General features: G+C 37.5%; 1 protein-coding gene across 4 annotated transcripts in view; it reads left to right on the plus strand.

Annotated features, from left to right (window-relative positions):
* BMPR1B (bone morphogenetic protein receptor type 1B) overlaps positions 1-17090 on the plus strand; it is a 398407-nt gene extending 381317 nt beyond the window's left edge. For all 4 annotated transcript variants that reach the window (XM_017542431.2, XM_017542435.2, XM_017542436.2 and 1 more), the window contains 3 exons: positions 7385-7560; positions 11253-11383; positions 13244-17090. In XM_017542431.2, coding sequence (XP_017397920.1) covers positions 7385-7560; positions 11253-11383; positions 13244-13369 — 433 coding nt within the window. In that variant the 3' untranslated portion in view covers positions 13370-17090. The remainder of the gene's footprint in view (positions 1-7384; positions 7561-11252; positions 11384-13243) is intronic.

Below are 17090 nucleotides of genomic sequence, written 5' to 3' on the forward strand. Positions count from 1 at the left end.
ATATTTTATTGCACTTTAGGTTCTGGGGTACATGTGAAGAACATGCAGGATTGTTGCATAGGTACATACATGGCAATGTGGTTTACTGCCTCCATCCCCATCACCTGTATCTGGCATTTCTCCTCATGTTATCCATCCCCAACTTGCTACCCCCCTACTGTTCCTCCCCTAATTCCCCCCAGCGGACCCCAGTGTGTGATGCTCCCCTCCTTGTGTCCATGTGTTCTCATTATTCAACACCCGCCTACGAGTGAGAATATGCAGTGTTTGATTTTCTGTTCTTATGTCAGTTTGCTGAGAATGATGGTTTCCAGGTTCATCCATGTCCCTACAAAGGACATGAACTCATTGTGTTTTCTGGCTGCATAGTATTCCACGGTGTATATGTGCCACATTTTCCTTGTCCAGTCTATCATCAATGGACATTTCAGTTGGTTCCAGGTCTTTGCTATTGTAAACAGTGCTGCAGTGAACATAACGTGTATTTGTGTCTTCAAAGTAGAACGATTTATGATCCTTTGGGTATACACCGAGTAATGAGATTGCTGGGTCAAATGGAATTTCTATGTCTAGGTCCTTGAGGAATCACCACACTGTCTTCCACAATAGTTGAACTAATTTACACTCCCACCAGCAGTGTAAAAGTGTTCCTATTTCTCCACATCCTCTCCAGCATCTGTTTCCTGATTTTTTGATGATCACCATTCTAATAATCAGGCATTCTTTAAAGTACAGTTCTTACTTCTTAGGCAACCTTTTAGCTTTTTTAAGGTGTACAATGTTTCCTTCTCTTGTCTTTCTCCCATCTGTTACTTTTTTTTCTCTCCTTTCTCCCTCTGTCTCTCTCCCCGTTTCCTCTCTCTGTTTGAGGCATCAACAACATCCAGCAGGAGGACCACCTGCATGTGCCCAAAGGTTCAACGAGGTAGAGCCACCTTGTGGGAGCTAGCAACTCTGCCCCTGTGCTCGCCTCACATTGTCACAACGGGCTGTGCTTAGGACTTTCATGAAACTCTTACTTCAGTTTATGGTACAGTGGGGAAGGCGCCCTGTGCTCAGTCAAGCAGTTGGGGCCCTTGTTTTTTTCACATAACACGTTTAGCCAGAATTTCTGTGTTTAGGTTTATAATTAGGAAGCTTAATTAACATGAAAAATATTTAGTATATATTATAAGGCTAAAGAGATACTATATTTTTTAAAACTCCCCTTATTTCTTGCCACCAAAACAAAAATCTTTTGCCTGCCCTCATCTGATGCATGATGGTCGAGAGCTTAAGGCATGCACTGTTCCCTGAGTCCACAGGGGTGCTCATGTTTCACTCTCCAGCCCGCTCAGGACCATAGCTGAAGGCTCCACTTTCAGCGTTTCCGCACTCACAGGCAGCCCCATGACTTCCCTCCCACAGTCACACCAGCACCTGCAGTGCACACACGCCATCCCGGCAGCAGTGCTGCACTAAGGGCACGCTGGGGGCAGCACGCCAGGCACAGGCAGTAAGGGAGTAAGTATACTGTCTGTAGATAATAAAATTGATTAAAATCCTACTTTTATTGTCACCATGTGCCACAGTTCTTAAACCAAGTCAGTGGTTAAAATATGTCTCCCAGCAGGGTGAGTGGCTCCCATCATCCCATCCTTGGTATGTCCCTCCCTAGCACCTTCAGAGGAGAAGAGGAAAACCTTAGTTTTGTGTGTCTTTTAATTTTCTTGTCTCTCTCTCTCTGTCTCAAAGTCTTTTCTTTTGCTCCCCTTCCCTACCCTCAACACTGTAGCCTTCAGAACTCTCCCTTAGTTTGTGTCTTCCCTGGGGTACAAGAGCCACTTGGAGTGTCCATACACTTCTGAAGCCCTTTGATTATTAATGTAGAACTCATACTCCACCACGCTGGCATTCTCTAGATCATATCACTGTCATTCAAGTGACCTTGGTCAGAAATATGACGTTGGTTTTCTGGCCTCTTCTTATAATCCTAGCTGAGAGCAGCCATGCATTTTGAGATCCAGATAAATGCAGGTGTTAACCTCACTCCTCCCTGGTACAGCAGGGCATTCAGCACTATTCACTGCTTACCTGGAAATTTGAAGGAGTTGTTTTCCCCTTTGCATGTCAACTGATAACTATACGTTGTGCCTTTTCCACATGTTATAGTTGCTGGCTCCTCATTTCCTAAATACGAACAGCTCAGGTTTGAAGATGTTTCTATTGGAGATTGTGATGGAAGGTAGTGCATAAAATGTAGTCCACCTGGACATTTCTCCCCTTTTTTTTCTTTTTTACCCCTGCAGGGCCTAATGCTTTATCATAACCCCAGGCTAGAAGGCCTGAACCCTTCTCCCTCACTGACTTCCCCTTTACCGGCACCCTCTCAAGTTACTATTAATTTCTTACTCAGAAAATTGTAGACATTTTAATTTTACCCTGTTCCAGCCCCACTGTCCCTAAATGTTTATTGATTTTTTGAGATGAGATCTCACTCTGTTGCCCAGGCTAGAGTGCGGTGGTGTGATCTTGGCTCACTGTAACCTCTGCCTCCTGGGCTCAAGTGATCCTCCTGCTTTACCTCACAAGTAGCTGGGATTACAGGCATGTGCCAGCACACCCAGAACGTTTTTGTATTTTTAGTAGGGACGGGGTTTCACCATGTTGCCCAGGCTGGTCTTGAACTCCTGGACTCAAGCAATTCACCTGCCTCCCCAAATGCTGAGATTACAGGTGTGAGACACCACACCAGGCTTTTTTGTTCTTCTTCTTCTTTTTTTTAATACTCATTAAAGCAGGATTTGAAAACAAAGCAAGCTTTTTTTTTTTTTTCTTAGAGAGGACTTTATGTGCTGTCCCTTAATTTGTTTTATTTTCTTCAAATTGTATTTTCATTTCCTTCTAATTCTACTTAAATCTGAATTTCTTTAGTACTCACATTAACAGGGACAAAAGCCATGTTGGATCTAGTAGGAGTATTAATTATTGAAGCATAAAAGGGCAAAATTGTCTACTCTTATAATTCTCTGAAACCTACTCTTTAATAATGACCCCTTTGTGAAAATATTTCCAACCCTTCTCGATGGGAAAGATGAAGAGAGATAACATTTCTTCTGTGGTGAATGTAACACTCTTATTTTAGTGGAATATTTTCAGTTCTCCTTCGTAGCAACTCATTTTCTCTGTAATTTTGTCTAGTTTATTTATATCACTTTTGTTCTTTCAGTCTTTATGCCTATAACCTATCCTGTAATCCCTGAAATGTCCATTTTTCTAGTTCTGGATCCTGCTGCGTTCTTTCAGCTTATAGTTAGAAATATATATGCTTATATTTGTGATATGTTATAACACACACAAAAGTATAAAAATGAGATATCCATATAATAATTTAATATGAACAGTATGCCTTGTTTTTCTCTGTTTTATTTTTTTTTTAATTATACTTTTAAGTTCTGGGGTACATGTGCAGATCGTGTAGGTTTGTTACATAGGTATACATGTGCCGTGGTGGTTTGCTGCATCCATTCCCCTGTCATCTACATCAGGTATTTCTCCTAATGTTAGCTCTCCCCAATCCCCTACCCCCTGCCATCCCTCCCCTAGATCCCCACCCCCAACAGGCCCCAGCATGTCATGTTCGCCTCCCTGTGTCCATGTGTTCTTGTTGTTCAACACCCACTTATGAGTGAGAACATGAGGTGTTTGGTTTTGTGTTCTTGTGTCAGTTTGCTGAGAATGATGGTTTCCAGCTTCATCCATGTCCCTGCAAAGGACATGAACTCATCCTTTTTTATGGCTGCATAGTTTTTAAAAGAAATAAAATGTTGACGATAGCCCTGTTGCAGTCTAGTTCTGTTTCATTTCCTTCTATCCCTCTCAGAAGTAACTATTTATAGTTATCCTATTTATAACTCCTCTGTAAGATTCTGTAATCTGACTTCATAGCTGTGTAGCTACTGCAGTACATAGGATTGTTGTGTGGGTTTGGAGTTATTGTATCTGAGTCTACATCCCTTGCGCAGTATCCATCTTTTCTTGTCAGCCTTGTTTCTTCCCTCCATAGCCCTCTGTGGACAAGGAGGCTAGAGGAAGCTCGTGCAGAAGACACCCTGACCTTTTCTGCCTGCTTCTTTCTTCTAGAGCTTTTCGTCTGTTGTCACGTGTACCACACCATCTGACTCTACTTCCACTCTCTTTTTCTTCCATTCCTCTTGGTACCCCAGTGTTAAATCACTTTAATTTCTATTTTTGGCTTTAAGATTAATACAAGCTGAGTTTTTCTCTGTCATTACTTTGGAACAGGTAAAATGTTGTTACTGACAATCCAGGAAAGAAATGTAGTCTAATGACTTTCAATTATAGAAACATGCCTGAGGGAAGAAGGGGCAGAGTGAAGTGTCTTGGAGGATCTGACACGTTACAGTCTCAGATATGAATTACCTATAATCTTCATGTTTGTTAAGTGTAATGCTAAAGGCACTTGCCAATAGGTTAATAGTGATCTTTCACAAAATTAGTTTGCTCCACAAAATTCTATTTATCCTTCTAGAAATTGGTAAGATCACATTTTATACAAACCAGAGATTTTTACATTTCCCTTTAAATTATCCATAGCAAAGTTTATTTTAAAGAAACGTTTTCTTCTTTCATTTAAAGTACATTATTTTCCTGTCATGTGCAAGACACACTGAGAGAATTGGGGCTGTGCCCTTTGGGGATCTACCAAATGATTATGACAAGTATTTGGGTCTCAAAAAAGTTTATGGTCTTAAGTTGGAAAACAGATTCCTTATTCAAATGTTATTAGGGAGGATATTTATTCAGCTACTACTGGGGCAAACATCTAGGGTGGGAGTGGAAGGGGAGGAGAGAGGTGTTTTATTGTTGAACATGCTATATGTATTTAAGGGACTATGTCAGGGACTGACTTTTGGCATTTGATGGACATTCAGAATTCTTGAATGTATGTTTTTGCAGTGTTTGAGAGAAAAAGTTTAGATAAAAACTATGTATAGTCCAACTGTCACAAATTTTAGTTCTATTAGGTCACAATTACCTTTCATTTTTCCAATAAATATTTCTACATTACACATTCCATTATCTTTTCCTGACCTCCCAAATCCAAATAAACATTAAGGAGCTAAGAGTAAGAATGGAATGGAATTGCCTAAAATCTTTGTCAGCTGTGGTCAGATTACACCTTTGGCCTTTCTCAATTCACTTCTTTGTGGATTGTTTTAAGATTCTTCTTGATTTTCTTTCCTAGTCTGTGTTCTGGAATGTAATTGAGGTCTTTAACCATCTTCTTTTCATCTGCAAACCCCCATGTTTGTTTTCTCTGCATGGGACCCAGGACTTCTTACCTGGGGCCACCACCATCTTCCTCATGATTAAAAATTAAAATTAGAACATACTGGCAACACATTAGTGAAATCCTTACTGGGTGCTCCCATGAGAGGTATCAGCAGGTGGAGTAGGAGGAGAGAGTGCTTTATAACTGGAAGCAGAGCTTTTGTAGCGTCTATTAAATCTGACCCGTTTCCAGTTTACCAAGTCTCTTCTCAGCATACTTCCCCCACCCCACTGTCATTTATCATTTATACATACAAACAAATGCCAGTTTTCTATTATGCCAGTAAGTGCTGAGAATTAAAATTTTAACCTCTTTTTCTAGTTATAGAAAAGAGCCCAGAACCCTGGGACCTGTGTTTGCATATGGTAAGGAATACCAGCTGTTTTGTTTTTAAATTACATTTTAACTTTTTTTTTTTTTTAACATCTTAGCTTTTATTTAGGAAAACAGGCTAGTTATTATTGCATCTAGAAAACCACGAGGGGCCTAATGAGTACAATGATGACATATCTGTTGAAATAATTTTAGATTAAGAATTTTAGCTGGAAGTGTGTTTAAAAGGTTCTAAAATGAAGCTTTATATTTTAGTAAATGTAAAAATTTTGAGATATACAGAGGGATACCTGTGACACTTAAAATTTTCTCAAATGACAAAAAAACGACACCACATATTTCATGTTGGAGAAGTGGTCAAGGCAATGAGATCAAACCCAAAGATTTTTTTTTTGTGGTTTCCTGAAGCCACTAGTGTTTTGTTTGGTACTGATTGTCTGTGACAGCAAGATAAATGTGATATTCGGTAAATGAATCTGTTTTCCAGGTTGAGGAGAAATAGCATGTAAATACTTAGAGTCAATAAAGTGTAATGAAAAGAAAAAGCAAAAAAAGTTTTTGGGAATCAGGAGGTAGAAAGATTTGTCCAAGATTTTCCACAAAGTTCAGTTTAATAATGAGTTTCTGTACCTTTTCTGTTTTATAGTATACCTTATTTGGTTATAGTCTGTTCATGTGTCAGACCTAGGGTTTGTTACTTTTCTACTTAGTTCCTTTACTTTCTGATGAGGTACGGTGCTTAGGTATCTAATATGTACCTAGTATCGTGTTGCCAGGGCTTGTGCATGTCGACTCATTTAATCATCAGTCTAGTCATTTAGCACCCTTAGAACTCGGGCTGGAACTGTGTCCAGCTCACTGCCCTGAGGTGGTGGTGCCCAAGGGCCAGTCTGCAGGTTGTTGTCCCTCCGTCATTAATTTTTTGCAGTCTATGGGAAGGAACAGTAAATGGTTCATGTTGTAAAATTTTCATAAAGCCAAAGATGTTATATTCCATTATTGCTTTCTTGTGTTTTTTAAGAAAATTAAATGCTATTTGGTTCATGAAGCAATAGTGATAGTAGAAAGCTTTTTTGTATGCCCCACCTTGTCAGTGTGAAACAATTGCATGCCTTTGTGGGTTCTCTCCTGCTCCCCTTTTTCAACTTGTTTGTGGATCCAAGAGCTTTACAACACCTGGCTTAAAGAATACTGTTCCACACGAAATTGGCATGTGTGCATGCTCATTTTAAGAGTAAAGTTTTTAAAATATGAGGGGAAGGAAGAGGGTTTTTTTAGGCATTTAATAGATATTCAGCAGTTGTTTAGGGGTATACGTTTGATCTACTGGTAATGCAATTTTAAATGCTGCAGCTTCATTCTGACTGAGTTTCATCTTCACTAGTTTCCTTCTTTTTTTCTTTTTAAGAGATGGCATCTCACTATGTTGCCCAGGCAGGCCTTGAACCTCTAGGCTCAAGTTATCCTCCTACCTCAGCCTCCTGAGTAGCTGGGACTGCAGGCGTGCACCACTGCACCAGTTTGCCTGTCATTGGGTTTTAACCTGTAAATCTTTAATACAGCTTTTGGCAAGAAATGTTCTTCAAGAGAATGTTTTTATTCTCTGGAAGGTTTTCCATTTCCACCTTTCACTAACTAAAGCTGTTAAGAATCACCTTGATTTGTTTTTGATGGTCCCCTTCAGTGCTGATAATGCTTTGCTTGACTTTTCCTTAGTGATACAAATGAAGTTGACATACCACCCAACACTCGAGTTGGCACCAAACGCTACATGCCTCCAGAAGTGTTGGACGAGAGCTTGAACAGAAATCACTTCCAGTCTTACATCATGGCTGACATGTATAGTTTTGGCCTCATCCTTTGGGAGGTTGCTAGGAGATGTGTATCAGGAGGTAAGAAACAGTGCTGTATTTGAAAAGCTATGTTTGGAGCTACTATAAATCCTTTCTGATCAGAAATCAAAGTTACCATGCTGTCTATAAGATCTGGTTTTATTTCCCTTTTTCTGCTGATGCAGTCATAATGCTTCCAGGAAATTATATTTGACATCCTAGAATAATCTTTGACTGCTTCCTTTCTCCACCTGCCACTAGACACACTGTCAGTTTCCCCCTCCTTTTCAAACATCACTGTTTCCTGCTCTGTGTATTGTCTCATTTCTCTCTTGGGTTCTTCCTCCAGCAGTTGTTCCATCAGATCAAACTCCCTTGTCTATCCCTGCCAGTTTCTTTTCACCTAGCTGCTGGGCCCCATCCCCAACTCCATTCCCTGGGGTTTCCTCTGCAGAGATGACAGTAATACTTAAATATGGGGTCGGACACCCATTTCTTACCTTCTCTATTTATTTTTTATAAAACTTCCCCATAAAGCAATTTGAAAACATCAGTTTTTTTAATCAAAAAGAAATTAAAATATCAGTGTTTTGTTATTGTTTATAATAATTTTTCCACAAACATAAGGATTCCCTAGTAAAACAAATTATAATAAAGAAGACATATTTAAGTATTCAGAAGTAATATTGCTTGTACTATTTTGATTGCGGCACAATCTGTCTTCAAGTAAATTCTGACACCTTTTAGGCAAGATACTGAATCTTCGTCTTTTCCGTATCAAGTACTCTGCATATTATTTCAGCATGGTTGTGCTCATTAAAAAGCTTTGATGCTGCTGCTGTTCCTCATAATGGCCAATTTAAATCCATCCTCATGAGAACATGAGTTTGCCGAAGATTCTGAAAGTGAAGCATGCACTTAACTAGTACTGAGATTTGTTCTTGTTCTTGCTATTTATGTGATGCCTTGGACAAGCATCACGTAAACTTGTCTTTGTTCCAGAGTTCTCCTCTTAAGGATCAAGTGAATTATTGTATCCACTTCTGTGGTTGTATGGTTTCAATGAATGTAACGATAATGAGACCTGCTTCGCACATAATTAGCACTCAGTACATGTTAGCTATTATTACTATTAATAATTTTCATTTTGGTTGGTAGAGCCATGACATCTTTAGGTTTGTGTTTAAATACAAAGAAGAAACAGTTAATCAACCCACATTCACACTTTGATAGAAAGATCATCTTCAGTGGCGCAATGCCTTCTAGTCATCACTTTGGGAATTCCGAATCTGTTATAAGAAATTTGAAATAGAACTCATTCTCTCGTTCTCTCTGAAGTGAGAGAACTATTTTGTCCAAAAGGAAAGTTAATGTAGGAAATTTTCTCTAACCAGATATTGAGTAAATTTCCTATTGTAAGTATAAAGAAGTAGTAACCAAAAAATTAAATTGTCTGTGCCTTGATTTCATGTCTTATAAAGAGTAGTAAGGCTCAGGTTTGCAATCCCAGCGTTTTGGGAGGCGAAGCAGGGAGGGTCGCTTGAAGCCAGGAGTTGAGGGACTAGCCTGGCAATAAAGTGGGACCTGGTCTGTTTCTCTATTTAAAAAATAAGTAGATGAGCTTTTTAAAAAAATAATATGTTTATACTTAATTAAGATAGCTTTGTGGAAGTTGAAGGTGTAGAGAACAAGATTATTTTGTTTTCTTGAACATCTAAAACAAACAGGGCTACAAGAAGCCTATATTTGAAAGCCTGTGGGCCAAATACAGGAGAAATTATTCTCAGCTTAAAAACAAGGTAGCTTTATGTAAACAACAGGGTATTAATTTGCATTTGCTTTGCTGGCGCTGTCTTGATTTGGACATGGAGATTTGCTATAATGTTGCCTTATTCTTAGAGATGTTGGAGTCCCTGCTGTACCCCATACCAACTGAATGACCTTGGGCAAGTTACCTAACCCATTAGAGCCAAGTTTCCTCTTCTGAATAGTGTAGAGAATAATGTTATCCATAAACGCATTTGTGAGAATTTAATAAGATGAATTATATAGCGTACCTATTTCCATAATTAGGATATAGCAGGCTTTCAAGACGTGATTTTATTTTCTTTTCTCCAGAGAGGCAAAGCATACAACATTCTATTTTCTAACATTTTATGAAGATACTAGAAGTTTTTGGGGGCTTTCTAGTCCAGGCCCCATTGGGTAAAAGAGACATATCCAGATGTATGCTTTTCCATCTTTTAAAGGAAAAGAGAGCTAGAAAGGTTTGACGTTTCAAACATAGAATTAAATGGTAGCTAACAGGAAATTTTGAAAATTTTGATTACATGGTATGGAGAAAGGAATAAGACCTATAATTTGTTAGATTTGAATAATTCATAATTTTAGGTGGTATGCTCTGGCTTGTCTGCTGTAGTATACCCACCTACCCCACCCCATCGATTAGTCCATCCACCAGAGGAAGATATGAGATGGGTTAAAGAGATGTGGGCTTTGCCTTCAAGCTGTTTCCAGGGCCATGGTCCTGAGAATTAGAAGGGGAGAAAGAACTGAAATGAAGCAGAGCACATTCTGCGTGTTAGGCCCTGCACTTTCCTTATCTCATGTAGAATTAAAACACAACGAAAGGAAATACCAACGTAGATAATACATATCATTAAGCTCTGTGTTCACGGCAGAAGACAGGACAAGTGGTGAGTTGGAATGGTCTGAGAAAACTTTTGAACCTTCCGATGGTTGATGATTTTATATGGATTTGAGTTTACAAGAAAAGACACAACACAGACCCCAGATTTTGGCAGAGTAAGCTCCCAGTGAATTTAATGATGTGGTACATAATCTGCCAACTTGATGGCATCATCTTTTTCAGGTGAAAAGCAATGACATTCCTATAAAAGATGATTTAGGATAGGGGGTAGGGGTGCTCTCGAAAGATTGTTCAGAGCAGCAGCCTCTAATGTAATTATTATGAGGAGTTAATCTGAGAAGGTGAAAAAGAAGACACTAGAAGCCTGCATTTTTAAAGAGGAAAAAGGTAGAAATGAAATACTAGGAATGATAAAATGAAATAGAGTTTAGTGTGCATTTTTATGAAGATGCCATAGATTTGTATTTCTTAACTCTTCTTTTAACAATAAATAATTTTTCCAATAGTAATGTATTCCTTATTGAAAATTTGGATAAATATAGAAAAAAAATCAGATAATCCTTGGGCCTAAAAAATTTATAGTTAAAATTTTTGGGTGTCCATATATTTTCTAAATTTTTAATATGCAAAAACACGTTCCTATAATTAAGCAGAAAAAATGTAAATCTGGCGTTTTGTTCAAGTAGGATGCACTTCCAAATTTTTTATGTTGTTCCCTAGTTTCATACTATAGTAATAGAAACAGTCACATGTGCAGTATGAGTTCAGAATGTGTCTTGCAAATTTGCATTGAGATTTAATATAGATTTGTCTTTTAATTTGCTCTTTATAAAATTGGAAATAAGTTTAAGACGCTTGTTTTCCTTAGCTTTTGGAAATTAGGAAAAAAAGGCTTAAAGACCTTTGATAATATTTTTCATTGGGCTTTGTATTCATTTTTTCTAAATTAGATTAAGCATTTGAGTAAATATTTTCAAGATTTATTTTGCTATTTTTCTGCCTAACCTTGTCTGTAATATTGATGGCACTTTTCCTTTGAGAACAGTTTGTGTGTTAGACTTTTATTTCTACTTCACAGAAAATAATAATAACATATTTTTAGGTATAGTGGAAGAATACCAGCTTCCTTATCATGACCTAGTGCCCAGTGACCCCTCCTACGAGGACATGAGAGAGATTGTGTGCATCAAGAAGTTACGTCCTTCATTCCCAAACCGGTGGAGCAGTGACGAGGTAAGGCCTGAGGTAACCATGTGGCTATGACCGACTTCTAAATTGACTTTTCTCTTTTCGCCAGAATTCCGCACATTCATTATAGGAATTCTTCTTTGTTTGATAGTGATGGTGCCTCATTGCAGTAGCTTATATGAAGATAAGTGTAGTATATTAAATTACTTTGTTCCCCTTTTCCAATTTTATTTTGCCACTTCCAGAATATATTGAGTGGGTCAGTGTTTAGCCTGCATAACAAATAATAATATTTTCTTTTTTTATGATGTCTTGACATTTGCATAAAACCTATACTTTCTCTGTGTTTTTTTAAAGCACCATGATTTTTCTCTGTAGCAAACTCATGTACAGCATACTCCCATTTTGATTAGAGAAAAAAAGTAAGCATGTTAAAGGGATACAAGTTGACCTAGTTAAGATGCCTGACAGTGGTGGGTGTCTTTGTTAATAAGGATGATGAGATGCGAGCTGAAGAAATCCACTTTTTAGTGGTGCAACCTACGTAGGTCTGGAAAGAAGCTGCTAGGAAGGAGGAAATGGGTCTTGCTTTTCCTAACTCCTCTTCCTCTTCCACATTCCTCTCCTTCCACCCTCCCAGCCTTCAAACTCACCATGTTCTAGAGTTCTCTCGTGGACTGGAATATTCAAGATAAGTTTGAAGCACCGCTGGGGGACAAAAATAGGCTCTTATCAAACATATACTAAAGCACTGCAAAGGAGGGACAGAGCACTATTTCTTTCTTTCTTTTTTATTATTTTATTGCATTTTAGGTTTTGGGGTACATGTGAAGAACATGCAAGATTGTTGCATAGGTACACATGTGGCAGTGTGATTCTTAAGTGTAAAAGCCATTTGAAAATCTCTGGACCAGGTGTGGTGGCTCATACCTATAATCCCAGCACTTTGGCAGGCCAAGATAGGTGGATCACTTGAGTCCAGAAGTTCAAGACTAGCCTGGCCAATAATAGTGAAAACCCATCTCTATTAAAAATACAAAAAATAGCCAGGTGTGGTGGTACACGCCTGTATTCCCACCTGTGTGGGAGATTGATGCACAAGAATTGCTTGAACCTGGAAGGTGGAGGTTGCAGTGACCCTAGATCATGCCACTGCACTCCAGCCTGGGTGACAGAGCTAGACGCTGTCTCAAAACAGATAACAACAACAATAGAAACACCCTTGGTTCATTGGTTTTGTGTCTAGTTACTAAAATGCTGAATAATATATACGTTTTCCAGCAAGCCATGCAGAAAGCTTTATGAGATGCTGGAGCCCTGTTATTGTAGGCATTTGGTGTTTCTTGAAGTCTCTTTGCTGAGGATTTCTTATGAAGTGAAATTGTACTTTTCAATAGGAAGACCAATAATTGATGTAGCACAGGAGAAAGTTTTAGCGATGCTGTGCACAGGCCATTAATCTTGTTAAATGGTGCAGTGTGATGCTATTATTACAGCAGACAGCTGTGATTTAGGAATAACTGTGTTTGTTTGCATAGTATGGAATTAGATAAAAGATTTAAAGTTATCAAGTGTTGTAAACAATCTGGGAGTATAGAGTGGAATACAGACTCCCTGGGTATTTTTATGTTTGCTTAACACTAACTTCAAAGACGTCTTCTACAACCAACAAAACCACCTGCTTGCTTCTGTCACAGAGAAGGCATGAACATCTGTTTTAGTCATATATAATTTTTCATGAAAAAAACTTATGGAATTTTATTTCTACATGGTTTTAAAGGTACGTTTAAAAAATATATTCAAACTTAATGAACCTAAAACTAAAAAGCTACATTGTGTCAGGTGCCAGCCTTGCAGATGATATATTTTTCTAACATTACTCCAATTTGCTTTTCTCTTCCTTAGTGTCTCAGGCAGATGGGGAAACTCATGACAGAATGCTGGGCTCACAATCCTGCATCAAGGCTGACAGCCCTGCGTGTTAAGAAAACACTTGCCAAAATGTCAGAGTCCCAGGACATTAAACTCTGATATGAGAGGAAAAGTAAGCATCTCTGCAGAAAGCCAATAGGTATACTTCTGTTTGTGGGCAGAGCAAAAGACATCAAATAAGCATCCACAGTACAAGCCTTGAGCATCATCCTGCTTCCCAGTGGGTTCCGACCTCACCTCTCAGGGAGCAACCTGGACAAAGACAGAGAGGCTCCCAGAAGCAGAGATTGATCTGTGTCTGTTTGTAGGATGGAGAAACCGCTTGGGTAACTTGTTCAAGATATGATGCGTGTTGCTTTCTAAGAAAGCCCTGTATTTTGGGATTGCCTTTTTTTTTTTTTAAGATGCTTTAATTTTGCCAAAATAAAACAAGTAATGTGGATGGTTTAAGGTTTATAGTATTATAGTTTAACAACAAGAAAAGTTCTTCCCAGGAACACTCTGCTGGAAGGTAAATTAAAACACGTCTTTCCATTGGTAAAATATTGTTGCAGTCTGTGAACCAAAAGACAGTCTAAGTTGGAGATCATAGAATGGAACTCATCTTAAACATACTCCCAACCCCGCCTGGGCCTCCTCAGACCACTTTGGCCATCCCTGCATTCTGGCCCACTACGGTAATGTGAATTCACTGGGTACAAACACCACCTGTCTAGGACCACACCTGGAATTCCTGCAGGTTGCCTTTTGCAGCTCTTCAGGCAATATGGAACAAATGAAGGTTTATGTGACTCTAATAGAAGTAATTGTTGATAGGTGTTCTTCAGAACCACTTCATGTTTCTAATTGTGTTAGGCATCGCTTTCATGATAAAAATCCTTTTCATTAAACACAAAGTTTTTTTTTTAATGTGCAGAGGATAGACCTGTGCATGCCTTTAATCTCTCCATCAAAGGATCAATATTAAATAAAATTGTCATGAGTTGTGTTGAAGACAGGGTGCTTTAAAATAGAGGTAATTTGCTCTTGTGTTGTAAAAGGAACCTGTCAACAGAGGTAGGGAACGAGGGTAATGGTGCAGATGGCTTGTATCTTATATATGCAAAGGAGCCAGTCTTAGAAGCACAAGAAAAAAGTGTGCATACCTTATTTTGTATAGCTAAAGATGATGTCTTTTTGTTATTGTCTTTTTTGTATGTGTCTGAGATAAAGAATAGAGAGAAAACATCTGTCAGGCTAATTTAACTACATTTTATTTTTAAAATAGAGAAGAATAACCTCTAGATGGGACAGCAGAGGATAGTTAGAGGAGGCCACAAAATATTATGGGCTGCTGTGTTTTATTGTTCTAAAATCAATATGGATCTAGCATGTATATTTTAAGTGATCATTTCACATCTTAGGAATGCCTACTCATTTTATTTTATTATAGTGATGTTCAATTCACTATTTAATTTATTATATTTTCATTTCTGTGGCACTTATACAAAATATTTCTTCACCTACTTAGTTCTACAGGGTTTTAACTTTGGAGCAACCTGAATAAAATCATTGAGAGGGCCAATATTCTTTAGCAACAGGAATATACTAAAGTTGTACACATCCTGCTCAACTTTATTCATGTACATTTCCTTACTGTGGTTTTCTTTTGCTTCTTAGAAATTCTGTAATGGTTAGTGGTTAGTAAAGAATTTGAAAGTACTTTCCCCTTTTTTAAAAAAAATTTTTTTTAAGACATTCCTTCCAGAATACTCCAGAGGGCAGTGTTTTATAACACATTTTCCCCACTGGGTGACTGAAGGCTGGAGGATTTTTGAAAATTTGACAGCTACATGAAACATGAGAAAACATTTTACTCACTTCTGAAGTAGGTTTGCAGCTGGTAACTTGTTCATCCAGAAAGCATTCTAAAGCAATGAGAGTTTGTGAGCTGTGCTTACAGTTTGGGAGAATCATAAGGATTCTTTCTGTATTTTGCATTCACTTCCCAGTGCTTCATAGCCACATTTTGTTTGTAAGTAAGAAGAATTTCATAATTTGGAAAAAATAATTGTGTTTTTAAACAGTGAAACAGCTGGTTCCAAGTAGAACTGTAATCAGAATGCTGCTTTTATTGATATTAAAAATAACCTCAATAATAATGTAAAGGTTCCTTTCTCTTGTATCAGTTATATTCTTAGGGTTATCTTAGAAGGGATATATGGTTAGAACCAAGTATGACTAATCATCTGAGCCTTGGAGAGAAACTTCAGTGCCTCTAAACAGATCGTCTACAAAGCAACAAGAAAACATTTATGCCAGTTAAGTGGGACATATTTGTGTTTCTTGGGTTTTCCCTAAATTTAAGTGAGGTCAGGCATACCTTATAGAAAAAATTATAGTTTCTTTTTGGTAAATACTTGAACATGGATCACTTCAGATCAGAATATTTTGTGAGGAGGTGATGGTTTGAAATTAAGCTAGATTTCTAGGGAAGTGTTGGTTCCAGTGAAGAATGGGAGGAAATTAAAATAGTCTTCAGACTTCTTCTGTATTATATTTATTTGGTTGCTTTGGAAAAGATTGGTAGCTTACTTTCTAATCCCCAGTCTAATTTATTCACTATTATTTTAAAATTATTTCTGTGATACTTAAAAAGACCCACTTAGCGATTATAATGTCTCAATGGAACAAGAATTTATTTATAAGTAGATTTTTCTCTTTATCTTACCATAATCCACTTACTTACATAACACTAAATTGTTCTTAAAGACTACCTACTCATTTTCCAATAATCCTTTATTATTTCAAAATTTCTAGTGGCTCAGAAGTGAATTTTATTTGCCTTTTATTTGAATAAATGAGAACCCAGAAATTAATAATGTAGTTTATTGCTTACTGTCAGGACTATTTCAAAGACTAAGAGTTTCTTCTAACTCCTCCCTCTCAAAGGAATCCTAAATTATTAGTTGTTAGATAAGTTTTGTATGCTAAGGTATTCAGGTTTATTGTTTATGTGTATATATATATAAATATATATGTATATATAAATATTATGTTCAGTTTGGAGTCTGGCACAACTCCATTATGTGGATTAGAGAGTAAAATATTATGGATGATAAAGTACTTAATGAAACATAATATTTATTTATAAAAGTGTGTAGATTGTTAAAGTGCAAGAAGAGTGCTATGAACATTATGTAATGAAGCAGGTCTTTGACCGCCTGGAAAGCACCGCTCAAAAGTCATTAATGACCATTTTTGAATTCCCCAAACAGAAAGCTTCTTAGAAAACATGCTGAGATTTTATTTACAGGGAATTCTTTGACACATTTCAATTGGTGTGTAGTCAAGTATAGCAAGTACTTAATGATCACTGAATTTCATGTTCCTGGAGTCATGCATATTCATTAGAAGTTTTATGTTGTTGCTCTGATCTGATTCTTCTTTGTTTGTGGGTGGAATGGCACTGAGAGAATATAGTTTTTTAAACTTGAAAATGTTCAGTAGTTATATTGCCTTAGAAAACCGAGATACATAGTAGTGGAAATGAAAGAAATGGCATCAGAAGTGACTTAATTTAGCCATTATGATTCCTCCTGTAAAACCAAACAGAAAAAAACAATGCCATATTTTTTGGAGAAAAGTTGGCAATATAGGGGTTTTGTTGTCTGTTTCACAAGAAGACTCATTTGTGTTCTTTGGGGGAACCAGTGCCTTACAGATTCTGTATATATTGTAATTATTCAGGACTAGGGAACAAACAATTGTATTTGTTACAGATTGTATATGGCTTTGTTTTAACATTCCCCTAAATAAAATGGTTTCATTCTCCCCTTGG

This window comes from Cebus imitator, unplaced genomic scaffold, assembly GCF_001604975.1.
Source record: "Cebus imitator isolate Cc_AM_T3 unplaced genomic scaffold, Cebus_imitator-1.0 Scaffold144, whole genome shotgun sequence".
Classification (NCBI taxonomy): Eukaryota; Metazoa; Chordata; class Mammalia; order Primates; family Cebidae; genus Cebus; species Cebus imitator.